General features: G+C 34.0%; 1 protein-coding gene across 2 annotated transcripts in view; it reads left to right on the plus strand.

Annotated features, from left to right (window-relative positions):
- Nucleotides 1-4066: 4066 nt before the first annotated feature.
- Nucleotides 4067-19901, plus strand: part of LOC134652063 (collagen alpha-1(XVIII) chain-like) — a 106321-nt gene continuing 90486 nt past the window's right edge. For both annotated transcript variants that reach the window (XM_063507213.1, XM_063507214.1), the window contains exon 1: nucleotides 4067-4305. In XM_063507213.1, the coding sequence (XP_063363283.1) occupies nucleotides 4292-4305 (14 nt within the window). In that variant the 5' untranslated portion in view covers nucleotides 4067-4291. The remainder of the gene's footprint in view (nucleotides 4306-19901) is intronic.

Genomic DNA, 19901 nt, shown 5'->3' on the forward strand with positions numbered 1-19901 from the left:
TTCAAGAGTATCTCCATAATCGCGGAAATGTCAAATTTGACAGGCTAGATCTTAAAAATATCGTTGTCATATCTTGGGGATGTCTAATAGATATCTAGTCCAAAATCCGAATCGGGCCCCTAGCTATATTAGAGGAAGGAGGAAGGAGGCCACACATTTCCTTGTTCCTTGAGACGATAGGCTTAATAGGCTATGGGAATATCAGGGCTTAACACAGTCATCAACGAATCATCGTTCATTGATAACCCACGGATTAGCCCCGTGTTGGATTTCGTCCAAAAGTACTTATGGTTATTTATTGTTAATTTTTTTAAGAATAGTGTGTTATTTTAAGTGTGAATGAAAATAATTAGCCTTGAACGTGAGCGTTCTGTAGAACTTCGCGATTTTTATCTTTTTTCTTTATTATATTTAATAATGAATTAATAAACTACTACTACTAGCTTCTGGTCGCAACTTCGTCTGCGTGATTATGATGATTGAAAAGAAATTATTTAGTTCCACCAATAAATTACCACCTCCCTTTTTACATCCGTGATGATTGATTTCTGGGATAGAAAAACTCTATACCACATGATGTTACAACTAAATCGGTTCAGCGTTTTAAGCGTGAAGAGCTAACAGACAGATAGACAATAATTCCTCATAATATACATTTTAATAATATTAGTATCAATTTACAAAACGTCACACATTTGAACTACTCACTGCTACCGAAGCATTATTATATTTACATGCACATACATGAAATACGTTTATCCATATTAAAGGATAACTATCTTAAAAGTAAACGTATTTAGGTATATAACTGTTATAACGTTAAACGAATATAATTGGCGGCTCACCCACAGAGTGACCGCACCTTATAATCATTTCGATACGCCGTTTTATAAAACGTGGTCAATAGCTTTTACCGTTGTAATTTTATTTTAATTCGTATTTAATTACTTAAATATTGCAGTTTAAAGTATTTTCGTTATATGTTAAATAACCACACCTGTAAAACATAACGTGAATTAATAATTATTTGGGTCATATGTATTCCTTTTTTTTTTCAAACTGATCTTTTAAATAGCGTTTATCAAATTCAAGTCAGAAAAATATTAATATTACTTTTTCCTTCCTTAGAAAAAACACACTACCGAACCATATATTACAGTGAAACCTGGATAAGTGAGACTTCAAGGGACGAGCAGATTTGTCTCACTTAAAGAGGTATTTCACTTACCCAGGCTCTCAGTTAATAGCCAGGTACAAATAAATGTCTGTCTCATTTACAGAGGGTCCCATTAATAGAGGTGAGAATAGAGGATATATTTCAGTTATAGAGGTGGTAAATAAGGTATTTTGTAATTATCTTTAAAAATAAATAAGGTAAAATAATCCTTGTCAGTAAATATTTTTTAAGTCTGTTTAAATATTTCTTTGAATTTATTTTGAATGATTCTCCAAAGGATAGATTTTTTCAGTTAAATTTGATACGGCCTTCATTGCGTCTTAGAAATGTATTAAATGAAAATCTGTTTATTCGTGTTACTTATCAAAATTTCAGCTTTCGTTTCGATAGTTTTAACTACATAAAGTAACTAAATGAAACTTGAAGTCGTTTAGACACAATTAAGCAAATGCGGAATTTGTGCATAGACTAACAGTTAGTAAGAATACGGAAATTGATCAATAAAGTCCAAGTTAGAGAGGTCATAGATTGACGTTATCTCAGATACAGAGGTCAATTCCTATACAATTCTAAAAAAACAATTAGGAAAATGTAACCTTATAAATATAGTCTCAGTAAAAGAGGTAAAATACACTCTGTCTCAATTATAGAGGTAAATGTGACTATAAAATCACAACAACTAATCCCAGTTATAGAGGTTCGTGTTTTCTCACTAACAGAGGTAATTCAGTGCTAAAGTGTCGGGACCGCACCATGAGACCCAGCTATAGAGGTTTCTCACTTATCCAGGTCCCACTTAACCAGGTTTCACTGTATATAGAATAAAGAACCATAGAGTAGAATCTCTTTAATTATATTTCGGTGTACTGAATATAATATAAATCATTCTTGAGCTATTTATTGACGCAATGAGTGTTCTCTTATAAGATTGTTAAATAATCGCGTATAATAATTTTCTGAAGAATCATTGAATGTTGTCATAATATCACAGGCGCCAAAATAATCGCAAGCTGAAACCCATTCATTTAAATCATAGACGCCAGATGTTGGCTTTTAGATAATATTAGTGACGCGAAGAGAGAAACCGACAAAATTATGTGACTAAAGTCAGGTTCGATGATTTCCAAAGATGTACGTACTCGTAAACAAGTCTATTTATTTAGTGCTATTGTACTTTTATCATCATGAGCCAGACATCTATGTTTCTAGGTTTTTAAATCATGAAATATCGCACTTTATTATTTGACCATATACCTGAAATATATTTCTACACCTTGTCTTTGGTTGTTAAGTGATAATTTAAGTTGGTAATTTTTAATAGAGGCAGGTATGGTAAAAATGTTGTTAACTAGTTTAAACCCGATCTAAATTCAAAAAGATGGTTATGTTTAAACCATATTCCATTAAACGTGTACTAAGTCGCTTTATCGTCGGGATATCATAGTTAATTATCACTATTTCAACAGAACAACTAAACACACATTCACTAAAGTTTTCATTCAGTTCACTTGTTTATGCTAAAAGCTCGAAGCGTTATCTACCTACCGTACGGATAGTTCATGTATTATTAATTTTTTTTTAACTAATATCATAATTTTATTGACCGTTCGTTATCTGCAATAGATACCTCATAATTTAAAGCTTGCCTCCGTATTTTTCGAAAGTAGCCTATATCTACCTTAACTATTCAAATCTATAAATAGTAATTTGTACAAATAAACTGTTTAAATATTAGTTACCTGCTTACTTATCGAATTGGATGAACACTTTAAACAAAATTGTACCGTACAATGACAGGTGTCAAGCTAGAGCCGACTGGCAATTTTAACAATCTGGGATTGTGTAAAAAGTTGCAAAATGTCCGTTGTTTAATGCATGAAAATGTTTTATTCAACTCAACTGGAAAAACTGTGACAGTTCAATCTGATGCTGCGAACGCATTTAAGCTCAATGGAACATACGAATAAACACGCACTTGCAATTTTTCTGCTTTTCTAGTAGGTACCGGTTGGAAATAAAACTTTTATTATGTCAGATAATGATGAACACATTCCCTCAATATAATTTAGATACAACCTACATTGTATTTTTATTATAATGTTTTTGATATTCAGTAAAACGAATTTAAAAATGACAGAAACATAAACATTTCCGCTTAAATACAAGTAAGACTTGAAATTTAACTAAACTACAAACATCATTAATAACTAATAACTAGACTTACCATGTCTATTTTGTCACAAAAAAAATCGCCTCATCGTACTAAAATCATTAAACGGCGTTACTTGCGCACCACAAAGTAAAATTATTACTTTGCGGGCAATGTACTTTATTTCTTATCTCCTTATAGGTAACACTATCTAGTTATAGTTTTTTTACCAGCTGTATTTCCCGTCCTTAATTGAGTAGGAAAACGCTCGAAGTCACTTAGTTATCACATAACTCAGCGCGCATGTAAGAAATGTGCGCGCTATCGATTTAATACATTAAATCATCGATTAGGCTTCACGTCTCTCGGGGCCCGTTTCTCAAAAGCTTGTAACTTGTAATACAAGTGGAAGTCCCTTTCTAACAAAAGCTGTCAAAAGTGACATCCGCTTGTATTACAAGTAACAAGTTTTTGAGAAACCGGCCCCACATACAGTTTTATAGAATAATGAGCGTAACTGTGTAGCATTTATTCATAAGTACCTTTATTTTATAGAAATACAAACATAGAAGAGTGGCTATTAAAACAATAAATTAAAAGACAAAAAAAAACAAAATGGAAGAGTTATCATTATTTAAAATTTCTGATCACATGAAAGGTCATCTTAGATCTTTGATTTTAATGATGGTAAGTATAACTGTGTGCTGAAGTCTTATTTTTGTCAGTTATTTTTCAGACTTATCACCGTCTTAATTAAGCAGCAAGACAGCAGGAAGTTAGTTATAACGTATCTCAGTGCGCACACGCCTTATTAAAGCGTCAATTTAATCTTCAGTTTCCAAAGCTCGTGGCGCCGGCGTCATTCTGTATTCGCCGATGTCGCGACGCGCATGCTCGGGCGCAGTGACGTGAGTGCCAAGTGTCGTGCTATGATTTATCTGTGATATTGCATTAGGATTTACAATATGAAGTGCGTTTTGTGAGTATTTGCATTTTTTTATTTACTGTTTTCTGGTTATATTAAAAATTATATTTAAAAATAAATGATTCGGTAAAATTAAATTATTGCAACTTGTTGATACTTTTTTTAAGATTTACAATACGAAGTTTATTTTGTTATGTGTATTTTTTTTTCTTACGTTACATTAAATAATAAACCAACAATTATTAAAATTAATGTTTCGGAAAAAATAAGACATAGGTATGCACTTTTCACAATAATGAATAATAAACAAAAAAATATGTACCTAACTTATGATTATTTGTTTTTTTAGGGAGTAATTCATAAATTAACCTATATTAAATGTAAACAGTACAACTTTTACTGAATTAACAAAATTATGTGAAGTTACAAAGACGGAGTTTTTTTTATTACTTAACTTATCTTTTACTGTAATTATAATAATACTTAGTTAATTATATGGAAAAGTTATAAATCAATTCCCAAATTGTTTTCATTAATAACCCAACACTATCTAAAATTTGTCATGTATAAATTTAGAAATAAACCAGTTTCGGTTATTATGAGCTAAATCTTGAATAAAATAAAAAGAAAAAGCTACGTAATAATATAACACTAATCATCATAAAATCATAACAATAAAACGTGTTAAACCAGACGCATCAAATTACGCAAAAAAGAGAAGGAAATTCGGTGCCAAGACGTATAAATACGTTTTTGCATACAAAAAAGTATTTGCATACATATGTTTTTAAATTCAAACATGGCTCAACCCTAAATACAAACCAGAATAACTAAGGGCCATATTAGTAAAATGGTGTAAACGACAAAGGGCTCTATTTATTTTGGTTCCCTTGATGTGCGGAAACCGAAAATATGCTGAAACCTGCAATAACTGTCACTGTCAATAACGGAGGTAAAGCCGTTGCATTACACTAAATTTTATGAAGCTACGTGACAAGACGCAATATAAAGGTTTGGATACTCACGGCTGTAGAGTTTAAGAATAAACTGAAATAGATATTATACAAATATACACTAAAGAAAAAAGTGACCAAGTCCACCGGTATCGGACTCGCGTCTTTAGCTTAAGCGGCTAACGTCCTGACAACTAAACCACCCGGACACGGCAGTACCCGTCCCAAAAGCACAGAATAAGTAATAGAACGGACACGCACCGCCCCGCACCGACTCGGATTACCTCGCCCGCGACTGGCCGCGACATGAATGTGTGCGTAAGTCGCTCTACTGAGATTCCGTCAGGATTCCGTCAGAAATTCAATGACGCGTGTACAGACGTGCCGTGCACACATATAAACGCAAATCATTTTTGATGTATGGCGTGTCCGCCCTGTGCCAAAAGGCTAGGCGCCTCTGACCAAATCTAAGGGCGATTCAAGAATAATTTCAAAAATGTTCCCTAATTTTCGCTCAATTACTGGCCGTTAAAAGGTACAGGAAATGTATGAGTACGCTGCTTTACTGTACATTCGGTTTCATTATTATTTTTTGTTCATGATCTAAAACTGAGTAGGTACCTACTGCAGCATCTTAGCTGAGCTGTAGCTTTACTAAAGGAAAATCATAATGCGGTCATTGACGTTTGGCAGTTTCAGAGCTAAACTCCACAATTATCTTACAAGAGGAAAACGCATAGTGGATACTTGGCAGCGAAAGTGTTACGATAATGAGAGCGAATAACTACCACGCTTATGCCGCTACTGTTTTTGTTGTCAGTGGCGATCTCGTACTTTAATTAAAATTATAGAAGTATTATGGTCGGTGTGATATCTTAATCAATGATGTATGAGTATTAAGTATGTAAAAAAAGGTAATACAGTATGCATCATGTCTGTAAGAAATAATCATAATTTACTTTTTATTTTTATATTTTTTGTTCGTTGATGTTTCCCTAAATAAACTAATTATTACACATTATTTTATCTTATTAAAATACCTATAGCATAGCTGGCTGTAGTAAGTAAGTAAGTAAGTAATATTTATTTGTGAACACACAGGTTATATACAGATGACAGTGAGTTGATACAGAAACCACTGTACCCACCACTGTACCACCACTGTGTCACCACTGTACTGTAGTGACTCTACAGAAACGTTAACTATTTTATTTTAATGTGTTATGAAGTTCCAATACCTATTTCATGTCCCACGTGTATGTCGTCTCGTGTATTGTGTCCCACGTGACTTTTCTGAAAATATCAACAAAACGCAATTATATAACACCTACTATCTTTTTCTCGTGACATTTATTTGTATCACAACGTGCTTAGCGCTTCAGTGTCTGTCTGTAGGTGTAGGCTATGTAAATACTTATCTATAATATTGATGATACTATAAGGAAGAAACATCTCGGCTACACGTGATATGCCTTCTAGGAGTATTTTCGTTTAGAGTCATAAAGATCCTCGATTTCTTGGCACCTTTTGAATGTTATAATTAAATATTGAAGAAAAACTTTACAAATAATTATTAATAAGTACTACACAATAGGCGGATTAAATATATTGAGTCTTGAAGCATTCTGTATCAGTTAAGTTACCTTAACTGATACAGAAATTTATACAGAATGCTTCGTTCTTATTAAGCCAGAAAAGTGAAACATTTAGAAATCGAAACCGGTGCAAAGATTTTGTAACCGAGGTAACTTTAACTGTCTTTTGTCCAAAAAAGTGTTACCTATACATATTTTTACTTAGCCTTTTTTTAAGCGTTTGATGAATAAAATCTTGATATAGGTAATCCCACCAAAAACATTTTCATGTAAAATGTTGCCAAGACGAAACCATAAGGCTCGCACTGACAAAAAGTTATCAGATATCTTGTAGAGCCAAGCTTCTAACTCTACACAGGCCCTACCTTCACAGACTCTACACCTTAGTCAAAATATGTGGCTTGGCCGTCAGCCGGCCGGCAGATACTAAACAGTGCACCGACAAGAGCAAATCTCTTAAGTTATGATGATGATGATGATGATAAACAGTGCAATTTATCAAAAAAAAAACTTGCTAAAAATGAGACCTCTTTTACGTTCGATAAAAACTTTAACTAATAAAACAGTTACGTTAAGTATTCTGCAGAATATCTCTAAAAATATAACATTTCATTTAAATCTTTATTACGACATTAACACGCCCCAAATAACTAACCTGACAACAAGATTAACGAGCATCTGGGTGCAAAAACACGCCCATAACCAAATTATGCTAAGAATGCAGTTTGCCAACCTCCCAGTCGTTGTGTCTCCGTTCTTTTATTAAGGTGCCTTTTAAGGAATATTTTAAATTTTAAATTTTGGGAAGCTGTACATTCGATGCTGTGAACCGATAAAGTTATGTAATACGTGCCTACCTTGTTTGTTCCTATATTGGATGACAAACTTGCCATCCATTTATTACGAGAAGAATAACTGAATGAATAAAACTATTACGAAAGGCACTCGTCGTTCGTTTCCATTACTTGAAAGCTATTTTCAACAGCACTTGAAAGCTTTTTAATAATATTACTTGCATTTTAGAAGCATAATTTATATTCAGTGTATTTTTTTTTTAAATAAAAACGATGAAAAGCATGATGTACTCACAGATCTCGCAAGGTAAGATATTTACCTACATCATTAACAAAAAATTAAAAACTACTAAGAATAAATAATTAATAATTAATTTTGTAATAGGAAGCTTTCTGTATATTTTTCATATTGTATAATATTAATATCTGATATAAAATACTAAATGACGTCAAGGCAATGAAGTTGTCCATATCTTATTCTAATTAGTATCTCATAAATGTTCCACTCCTATAAGCAAAACATACAGTGTATCGTTAACAGTTTGTTTATTTGACTACTTTTGCTTTCAATAGTTCCGAATTTCGTGAATAAACTTCTTCAATAGGTTTTTTATAAAAGTTCAAACAGTTAGTTTATGGTACCTATTACTTTCTTTTTGTAGTGTTAAGTTATTGTTATATATTACCTATCTTACCTACATATTATAAAAGATTGATTATAGTTTCATTCACGGAACTAAAGGTGATTTTGTCAATATTGATGTAAAATATCGTGTATACCATAACAATATTTTTTTAAATTTTGGATTTTAAATTTTAATTTTGCTTTTTAGAATCCCTAAGAACAAGAATAAGCCTTAAGTATCTAATATCATTCCATGCAATACGTGCATAATTAAGCTTTTATTTAGTAAGATAATTGTCTACTTTAAAAGACCAAATTTAATAAGACTACTGTTTTTAGCTATGCCTGCCAGCGGCTACATAAAGTGTGAGTCGTCTATAAATATAAACAATACAATAAATCGATATTATCTGAACCTGTCTGATAACATCATCGTAACGGTCTCAATCGGCACCAATATACCTACTTCTAGCCAAATAAATATTTACCCACTTTATTTGCGGCCACCCTGTATTTGTTTTTCTGGTTCGTCACGGAGATTTTTTTTCAATGTACGTTTAATGAAAATCTACTTTGATTTTTTTAATTTCTAAAATTTTGGGACGTACAGTCGTACACGGGACAACGATGTGCTAGTTACATGTAGTATAGGTATTATTTAAAAAATCAATTTATTTATATAGCAATTAGTTCTTTATTCTGGATACCTTTTTTAACGCGTTGCTCAATTGAATGTATTTTTAGTTATATTTTTAAAGTCATTTTCATATTCATAAGAACAGCCTAGGATGCTGTAGATAAAACATATTCTTTATGATTCCAACTATTATTATCTACAATAGTGTTACTAAAGTTATTGTAAAGGCTAAAGGTTACGCTGATAATGGTTGTGAAACGTTTTTATTATACATCATAACATACTAATTACGATGTCATAAACTATCAATTAATCACGTATGGTAAATGGGTAAAGAAGTAAGTAAGGTCTTTATCTAAGAACAAGTTATTAGTATTTTTCATATAGCTTGGGTGCGGTGACAGCTGTCACCTCCATACAATTTCTAACCTTAAAACGCAATTTTTGTATATGCAAAATATTTCTTGAGATGATAGCTGTCACCGTGCCCATGGTATGTGAAAAATATTATATAGCTGGTAAACAAAATCTTGTCAGTAAATAAAGGCGCGAAATTCAAATTTTCTATGGGACGATACCTATCCCTTCACGCCTACATTTTTCAAATTTACCGCCTTTTTCTACTGTCAAGATCTGGTTGACCAAGTATAGTTGACATCAGGGATCGGAACCGGTTTTTTGCAAAAACTAAGAAATAACCATATTTTTCGAATTATTTTATACTCGAAATGTAGGACTCAGTTGTGTTTTTAGGTTACGACTTCGTATTATTAGATTGCCCAATTAGAAATGAAGTAATTAGCAAAGAACGAAAAAATACCGTTTCCGTTCCCATACAAAAAATACCGGTATCCGATCCCTGGTTGACATGTTGAGATCAAATCACCCACAACACACCACACAACACAAGCCTTCGTGAGCTTACTGTGGGACTTAGTCTATCTGTGTAAGAATGTCCTATAATATTTATTTATTTAAATGGAAATTTTACTGTTGTGTGTGTCTTGTTTGTTGTACGTACCGGATTATGCTTAGGCAAGAGCGCGACGTAATATTCGGTTTTTTTTCGGTTCCTATATTAATTCGGGACGATACTTTTTAGCACTTAATACCCGGAGGAACGAAATCATGATACCTTTGATATCTTTTTGGCATATAATTTATTTATATTCACATTATAATTTTTATCCCGAGGGTCCGTGACGCATTAATTAAAAACAAATTGGTATTATTTAACATGTTTATGAATCGCTTACTTGGTGGCCAGTATAGCTATCGCAACTAGATACTGTAGGTATTTACTATATCTACTACCGCAACATAATTATAATGTTTCCGATAAATCCATGACCTAGGAGTCACACTGCCGTATTCGAACTTCAAGATATTGACAAGAGACGACACGTACTAGATCCATTCTAGATACGGTATAGTTTAGATTTCAACTAGTTCTCTTTTACAGCTCAATTCGGGCCACCAATGTCACTTTTACGTTAGATAGAGTTAGATATCTATTAGATGTGAATTGGATCTCTAAGTCATATCTTGTGGAAATCGTTCAAGAGTATCTCCAGAATCGCAGAAATGTTAAATTTGACAGGTTAGATCCTAAAAATATCGTTATCGTATCTTGGTGATGTCTAAAAGATATCTTGTAGATATCTATTTCAAAATCCGAATCGGGCCCATAGTTTGTTTATCTGCCACTTAATATTTGTGTTTTGTAACTATTGTATAAACAAAATTAGTTTCATATTTGTAATTAGTATAATTACATATCTCTACTACAGTTCTGTTGCCTTTTTAGGGTTCCGTAGCCAAATGGCAAAAAACGGAACCCTTATAGATTCGTCATGTCTGTCTGTCTGTCTGTCTGTCCGTCTGTCCGTCTGTCCGTCTGTCCGTCTGTCTGTCCGTCCGTATGTCACAGCCACTTTTCTCCGAAACTATAAGAACTATACTGTTGAAACTTGGTAAGTAGATGTATTCTGTAAACCGCATTAAGATTTTCACACAAAAATAGAAAAAAAAAAAAATTTGGGGTTCCCCATACTTCGAACTGAAACTCAAAAATTTTTTTTTCATCAAACCCATACGTGTGGGGTATCTATGGATAGGTCTTCAAAAATGATATTGAGGTTTCTAATATCATTTTTAGGGTTCCGTAGCCAAATGGCAAAAAACGGAACCCTTATAGATTCGTCATGTCTGTCTGTCTGTCTGTCTGTCCGTCTGTCCGTCTGTCCATCTGTCCGTCTGTCTGTCCGTCCGTATGTCACAGCCACTTTTCTCCGAAACTATAAGAACTATACTGTTGAAACTTGGTAAGTAGATGTATTCTGTAAACCGCATTAAGATTTTCACACAAAAATAGAAAAAAAAAACAGTAAATTTTTGGGGTTCCCCATACTTCGAACTGAAACTCAATTATTTTTTTTTCATCAAACCCATACGTGTGGGGTATCTATGGATAGGTCTTCAAAAATGATATTGAGGTTTCTAATATCATTTTTTTCTAAACTGAATAGTTTGCGCGAGAGACACTTCCAAAGTGGTAAAATGTGTGTCCCCCCCCCCTGTAACTTCTAAAATAAGAGAATGATAAAACTAAAAAAAATATATGATGTACATTACCATGTAAACTTCCACCGAAAATTGGTTTGAACGAGATCTAGTAAGTAGTTTTTTTTTATACGTCATAAATCGCCTAAATACGGAACCCTTCATGGGCGAGTCCGACTCGCACTTGGCCGCTTTTTTTTCTAAACTGAATAGTTTGCGCGAGAGACACTTCCAAAGTGGTAAAATGTGTGTCCCCCCCCCTTGTAACTTCTAAAATAAGAGAATGATAAAACTAAAAAAAATATATGATGTACATTACCATGTAAACTTCCACCGAAAATTGGTTTGAACGAGATCTAGTAAGTAGTTTTTTTTTATACGTCATAAATCGCCTAAATACGGAACCCTTCATGGGCGAGTCCGACTCGCACTTGGCCGGTTTTTATATTACTGGTTACGTCAAACTTAATTGTTTCCTGCAGCAATGCAGTCGACAGCAGTACTGCAGTTGTTTTATAGCGCGATATTACTGCTTTTTAACATTCGCGGCAGCAATGTCGCGCCTCAATACTGCCGCAGGAATGCTGGCGTAGTCTGATTCCGAACGGTAATAGGTACCTTTAAGGATCTCTATTCAGCCGCAACAGACGGGAAAATGCTCAGACGCAAGTGACGCAACTAGGTACTATAAAGATTGTATGTTGACAGAATCCTAGTACTTCGTACCTAGGGAAATAAGATTAGTAAACTATTATTTTAAATTGTCAGTCACCAATTCATCATCAAACAAGTGCGTAAATATAGTATGGGTTAAATTCGTACTAAACCCATGGGTTTATGGGGTTGTTTTGGCATGCCAAAACAAACATAATTCGTGATACTAACCTAATAAAACCTATGTAAACAAACTAACGAACTCATTAAAACTATTAGGTATTTAAATTTAGATTTAGCTAAGCCATTAAGATTTGAACGTACCTATTTATAATTTAATATTTGAACCATCTGAAATAATAAGTATGAAATATAACCAAGTCGATACTAAGAAATAAACAAAAAGATTGACTATCAAAGCGAAGTTATTTGCACCTCATACTTTTGAACCGGATTTAGCGTAACGGATATAGGGTTTCAGCTTTAGTCGTGATTATAGTTAAATTAATATTGTGGTTCTAGTATGATCATTCGAAATTTCGTTTGACTTGCAGTATTACTTAGTTTCCGATGCCCGTGGCTAGATTCGTCGTCGTGCTTGACATGCACTTATGATTGATTTAAGCTAAGCTGGTAGGAGTAATTCAGTTGTTGATTAATGTACTAGACAATATTCTGTCGATTATATTAAGCACCTAACACCATATTTGAGGAACATGGCATACCTAGAGTAGAATGGGGTTTATTATGTGCTACTGACAAATAAATAGTAGTCTACTTTTTGGGATGATAACAAATAATATGTATTACTTAACACCATCCAAACAAAACTATATTAAAGTTAATATTAGAAAAACTATTTAAAAAAAACGAATTCACAGATGTTTCGTAGATAGCTTAAGAAGGAAGGGGGGAAGTAATGAGAGAGGAAGGGGTTTATCAGCAATATAGCAATAGGTATATTACGTAACAATTCCTGTTCGGGTGTGACACATGCGTGCACAAAAAAAATATTATTTTAATTTTGGTACTTTTTATACCATGGTGCCCCTGGTCAAATCTGCCGGACTCTCCCTACCCGAAGACGGACCGAGCGAATCGAAGGTCTTACATTCATATTAGTTGAACTAACATACCATATTTGTATAGCTAAGAAAAGTTAGACCGACATTCGTAAGCGTTTGTTTTTGTTCATATCTAAGTATACATACGTACACACAATATTATCAACAACGAACATTTCTCAAAAAGACTATTACTGCGACACTTGAAATACGAGTAACTAGTATGGATAGTTGCGGGTCATGTGTGACTTTCCGATCGACTTCGCTGCACAAACACTTACGAGAGATGGGCAATTTTTGTTTGCATAACTTATTATAAGAAGGTAAATAAAATCGCTAACTTTTGGCACGCCAATATTCAAATAGAAACTAGTCTCGTAGGTATTAAAATTTATATTTATTGGTGAAAAGTCGATGTTTCTTTGCACAGTGTTTGCATACAATAACGATTATGCTAAATCATCATCACCAATATTTAAGAGCTATGCTCTTGTCGGTGGAGTAATCGCCACTCTTCTCTTTGCTGACACGACAGAAACTATACATTTTATTTGGCTGATACATGTGATCCTGGAACTTCTTCTGCGTCTTTTTCCCATAATCTTGCCCTCCAGGATGCTTCAAAAATCTATCGTGGCGTATCGGGTAGCCAACCACCTTGCTCTTCTGTTAGCTATTGTGTCTAACCGGTATATCATCTCTCCTGCCATGCTCAGGTCTTCGTCTTCCTTTTGGACCTTTTATCTGGACAAGCCACCATCATCGTCAAATTCCAATGAAAATGTGAAGTCTGTAGTGGTACCACACTTTGTCGTTTCAAAGTCTGTGCGGAGTTATCTTAGACATAAATATGTACATATGTATATGGTTTTGCCGTTAGGTATATATACTTATACCTATATCACCCATTATCTCCTTGTATTTTATTAATAAGAAAACAAGTTTTCTAAGCAATACATTTTCTAAAATTAATATCCCCAATCCTAAGCGAACAACATGAACTGCGACAAGTGAAATAGTCAATCTCATAGCTAGTTCTCAACATACGTCACGAGTTGACAACAAAATCCAATCCGGATATAAATTGTGTTGCCCTTTCCAAGTATGTATATCAGATTAATCCAACCAAAAGATTTATCTCCGACCAAAAATCCGTAGGTATATTTGCTAAGTTCATTCACAGGCTAGTCTATCAATCTTACGCTGTGCCGCGTTTTCGACTAACATTTGTGCAAACAACCCAACCGAATTTCCACCGTATGTTCACAGCTTTAAAGATTAGTTTTGATATTTTTGCTTGTTTACACCAGGGCCGGAGTGTCGCTAATGTTGACACCCGTACTTTGGATATTTCCCGACGACGCTGACATTTGCTAACCAGTTCACCAAGTATAGTATATATGTATTTAAAATCAGGAATATGGGAAAAAATGCCACAAATCTTTAGACAATTTTGGCTATTTTGTAAGACGGGCATTAGGAACAACACAACTCTACTATTAGACTCTGTGCGGAAAGAGAAGAGTCGTGGAATGTATTGGGCCCCATACATTCCACAACTCTTCTCTTTTCGAACAGATCGACTCTAGCATCATAATCAGCAAAAATATTACGATGTATTGAATTGACAACAGCAGCATTCTATCAGAGTGTGTAGATGCGCAAGTCAGGATCGCGACAACTCAATTAAAAAGCTTCGATTTGTATTTGTAGTGTAACTAATATTTGTAATATAATCTTCCAAAGATACTGGTGACGAGGGTTCTTTGATAAAACGGTTAATTGCAGAAGTCGTTGTTGATTGTATGGAGGATGATGAAAGAGTGATGATTTGCTTGATTTCAATATTTGATAAATACAAGACATCGCGCGGCATTAGCGCCATCTATAACAAGATCCTTTCTATTTATAGGTAACATTAATATAACATATGCATCCTTATGAATAAAATATTTAGTAAAATGATGCTAGTAAGTTGAATTATTCCCTGATGTCTCTGAGTCATTATTGTGACTCAATTCGTTTAATGCAGTGACCGCAATTTACGCGAATGTTTCGTGATGCCGCAAGGCCTCAGGCCGCATTCAGAAACGAAAGTTTAATGCCAAATACCAATACGACATTGTATTTCTGTATCCGTGCATTGTGTTTTTACACTAACACGTATTTTGTCTATAGTTACATGTATAACAGCCAATACAGTACAATAACTAAATTGATTTCTATGGTTACCCTGCAAAACAGATGGTTGCATAACAACCCAGAGGTAAAAGCACCGCTTAGCCCTTATTGCGATTAGTCTAATTTTCACTTAAGGAACGCTTGCTGGAAAATATGAAATGATATTTTGTACCTAAATACATTCTGAGGAACTTATTAGTACACGTTGAGGTCAAAACCTACGTCCTCTTACGTGGAACTGGAATCCTTGTGTCTTAATAATCCCTGTATTAAGAGTTCTCTAGAATTTCCACTGTCCATTACTATGACAACCCTCTTTGATAATTGTCATTGTCGCTACCTCAAAAGTATATTGCGAATAAAGCCGGTAAGCATGTTGAAACGTTGCCAAGTAGCAAGTAGCATTGGGGACATCCATCAAAAGGATCAAGTCAGCTTTGTCATGCCAACATTGGTCACTTGGCCAGGAGTATTGTGACAGTTGCAACTGCTGTTTACATTATATATTTATGTAGCTACTAATGCCGTTTGACGACAAATATTTGTTGGCACTAAATATTTTATATTGTAGCTCCGTGAGCTCGGCGTCGGCGAAAGCTGGCGTGATACCGCTCTGGACCGAGCAAAGTGGCGTGCTCTTGTGTTGGAGGCCAAGACTCATTTTGAGTCATCGCGCCAGCCAAGTAAGTAAGTATGCTACTCATAAATGACAACGAAAAAGATTGTGGTATAGGTAAAATACGGGTAGACGGTTTGATTGACGAAACTAAGGAGTTTAAGTAGTCCCTTTTTAAGTTACTTAGAGTTTCAACGTCATCTAATAAAATATTATCCTATTCATAGTAAGAAGTTGAGTAACCATAAAAGAAAACATTTTGTAAAAACAACTAAATCCTTTAAGATGACAACGAGGCACTTCAACAAATAGAAAGCTTTGAAATTTATTTAATACTTTATTTAAGCAAATAAATACCGTTATTTTGTTACTTTTATTAGTGAAACAAATTACCACTTGGATTTGAAATGAACTAAAGCTTTGAAAATAAAGGGGCAAATTCAAGTTTGAAAGGTATTGTAAAATTTAATATATTGCTCAACTGTTATGCAAACAAACTAATAACAAATATAAATAGTAGAATAATATTTTCATAATAATGATTATTAAGATTTTAGTTTATTTAAATGTACAGTTGTGGTTTATTGCAATCTCACCCCACACCATATATTATAGCGTCTATTGAGCGTCGGCATCTAGTCGCGCTATGGAAAATGGCGTCACTGCGCAGTTGCGCCAACATTGCGTCGAGCAGCAGGCACAGAGATGACTAGACGCCAACGCGCGAGAGACGCTAGTGTGGGGTGACCCTTACCAGAATTAATAATTTTAAAATATCAACCTGTCATTAATTCAACTGTCTTCTTCAATTAAAGCACCATGCATAGTCAATGCAATGCAGTAGATAAAATCAATAAAGTATTGATTGGACCTAAGGCCCGATTCGGATTTTGTAATAGACATCTATTAGATATCTTATAAACATCGCCAAGATACGATAACGATATGTTTAAGATCTAACCTGTCAAATTTGACATTTCCGCGATTCTGGAGATACTCTTGAACGATTCCCACAAGATATTACTTAGAGATCTAATTCACATCTATTAATAGATATCTAACACGATCTATCGTAAAAGTGATATTGGTTGCCCGAATTGCGCTGCAAAAGAGAACTAGTTGAAATCTAAACTATGTAACACTCTCCCACCTCTCTACTCAACTAACCCTACTTTACCCTACCTAGATAGATCTAGACTAGCCTAAAACACTAAAAATTCCAATAAGAAAATCTAAAATTCTAAAACCCTTTTAAAATACCGCAATCCGTAAATACCTTTATTAATAATTATAAAATAATGTAAATAACCTAAAAAGCTAATTAAATAAGTTAATATCTTGAATTGGATCAGTAAATTGGCCAAATGATCGTCTAGTGTTTATGTAGAACCCTTCGTCGTAACCGCTAATAGTAACCGAAATCCTTTTCGCATATAAGGAATGAGTTATGAATCCTAATAATGTCAAATAATTATTAAACCGTAAATTATGTCAGAATAAAATATGTCCGAGTTGTAAGAAAGATTATTGCAAGTTTTAGTAATGTGATGTAGTCAGTAATATGATGTAAACAAAAAGTCAATAGTAAAATGTCATAATTAAGTTTGTCCGAGAAATGTCATAGTAAAGTCTATTGTCAGTAAAGTATGTCAAAGTAAGTAAAGTCTGTCAAATGTAATAGTCAGTTGGTCAATGTCAGAATGAATTCTAATAAATGTCACAATTACAAACATTTTTGTTTTTGGGGTATAGATGTCGCTCCGCCTCCGCGACACCCGTGATCATCATCCAGTTGCAGGTCAGAATCCCCGCCCCAGTTCGGAAGGAACTATTTTGTGGTCCAGAAGGGACATCTTTTATAATGACTGGCCTACTTCACCATTTGACCAAGTCATTATTTTGTGACATTTTTCGTCAACATTGAGAGGAAATCAAAGGGACAATTTAACATAACAAAATACTGGTAGTAGAGCAGCTGTATTTGATCCACTCTAATTCCCCAGAATACTGCAATTTTGTAGTATACGTATTTCAATATTCAATGAAATGATATTATCCAAACATTAGCTGTAGTCATTTTGAATCTCACTTTCGGACCAAAATAAACTACGGTCTTGCATCTGCCTCGACCTAGCCCGGACAAACCACTCACTGATATATTTCAATAATAATATGACCTTGTATTTTTAAGGCCAAGTGTGAAAATTACAGATCTGTAGAAAACAGAATGAAATCGTCATACAGACTGCCAAGGGACAGGCAAAATAAATATTTCTCTCATAGCAAATTGACTCTACAATACTACAGTATATTGTGGTTATTAACTTTAGTTTTTCCCACAATATATTTCTACCAGTAGCGTTGCAAAGGACCAAGATATATTTAAAGTCATAAGTAAATATGTCAAGTTTGTCAACAAGTCATAAATAAGTATATGTAATAAATCCTAATATTCCCTAACCCCACACTACATCCTAGCTATAGCTATTTTTGAAATTAACCCATAAACCCATAATTATCATCGTAATATACAATAAAAATAGCCATATGTATCAAATCGAAAGGGAACCTAGCTATCTACTGAGAATATCTAATGGCTTTGTTAAATTAAAATTATAAACCTAGATTAATCCTACATTCCATAAGCCAAACAAATATAAAACCTAGCCCTAACAGCTAAACTAACCAACTAATCTACCGATATATTTGCAAACTAGTATCCCGGGATACACATTTAATTTACTCGCGTAATTACTCGATGTGCAATGAGTAATCTCTAGTCTACAGCTAACTAAGACGAGTGAGGAAGCTCGATTTAGTCTAGATCCTATTCCTCGTGTGCTGGCCAATATATCCACACAGGGGGTTGGGACAGCGGATATATAGCCGGAAAAGGGTAATATAAAAGTGAATATATAAATACATAGATACGGGATATTTGGACTAGAACCTGGCTTTTTTAAGAAGTCTAGTTGACAACCCAAATCGTCCAGATTCCAGGGGTAAAACCTGTCTTAATAAACGCAGGAACTGCCAGGTCCCACCTGGTATTTATCAAAAATCCGCAATTAGTGAACTAGGGCTGTAGTTGACACCGTTTGGTTACCCGCCCTATTTCTCTAACCACCCAGCACTGTGCTGAATTGGAACTTGTTCTGTCTACCCCATAATTTATATAAGAAAGCTATGAAATATGTCGCAAAACTACTTTAAATTAATATATAAAGTCCTCCAACCAAGATCATTTCAGTGTTAAATATTACTAAAATAATCCTAGTCAAAACACTAAATATATTAAACACAATTAAATCACAACTTAATAAATTGCACTGAAAACTAAACAAGACTTTAAAACCTTTAACACTATTGATTTGTAACCTAAACTTCACTAATATATAATACATACATTAGCGCTTGTCTGAGCACAAATCAATAAACAAATAAAATAATTTAAATTCACTATGAATGGCACTATGAACAACACAAACTTTATAATCTTATTAAGTCTATTGATCAATAGTTTAGACTTCACTTAGTACAAATTTATTATACTAGCGCTTGTCCAATCCACAAACCAATAAACAATAAAACCCTCAAAATTAACACAAATTAATTGAACTTCTCTAAAACTATCAAATAAAACCCCACAACAAGTTACGTTATATTATGCTCCAACCCAAACTCTACCAGGATCATAAGATTCTAGCAAAGTCCAGGCCAGGACACAACATAGGTAACCTAGGTTAACCTAACCACCTACACTATTGAACCAGTTCCAACGGACTGCTGAAGGCCAAGAAAATGCTTGTGCAATTCCTTATAAACATCCCTACCATGCCATGACTCTTCCCCGCTATTCCCAGTTCCTTTGCCCTCATTGGTATACCTCAAACCAATGCTGAACTTCATAATCGCATACAAATTAAACCCTATTTACTAATTAAAATAAGGTCCAATTTGACCTACTTA

The sequence above is a fragment of the Cydia amplana genome, chromosome 11 (genome assembly GCF_948474715.1).
Source record: "Cydia amplana chromosome 11, ilCydAmpl1.1, whole genome shotgun sequence".
In the NCBI taxonomy this organism is placed as follows: Eukaryota; Metazoa; Arthropoda; class Insecta; order Lepidoptera; family Tortricidae; genus Cydia; species Cydia amplana.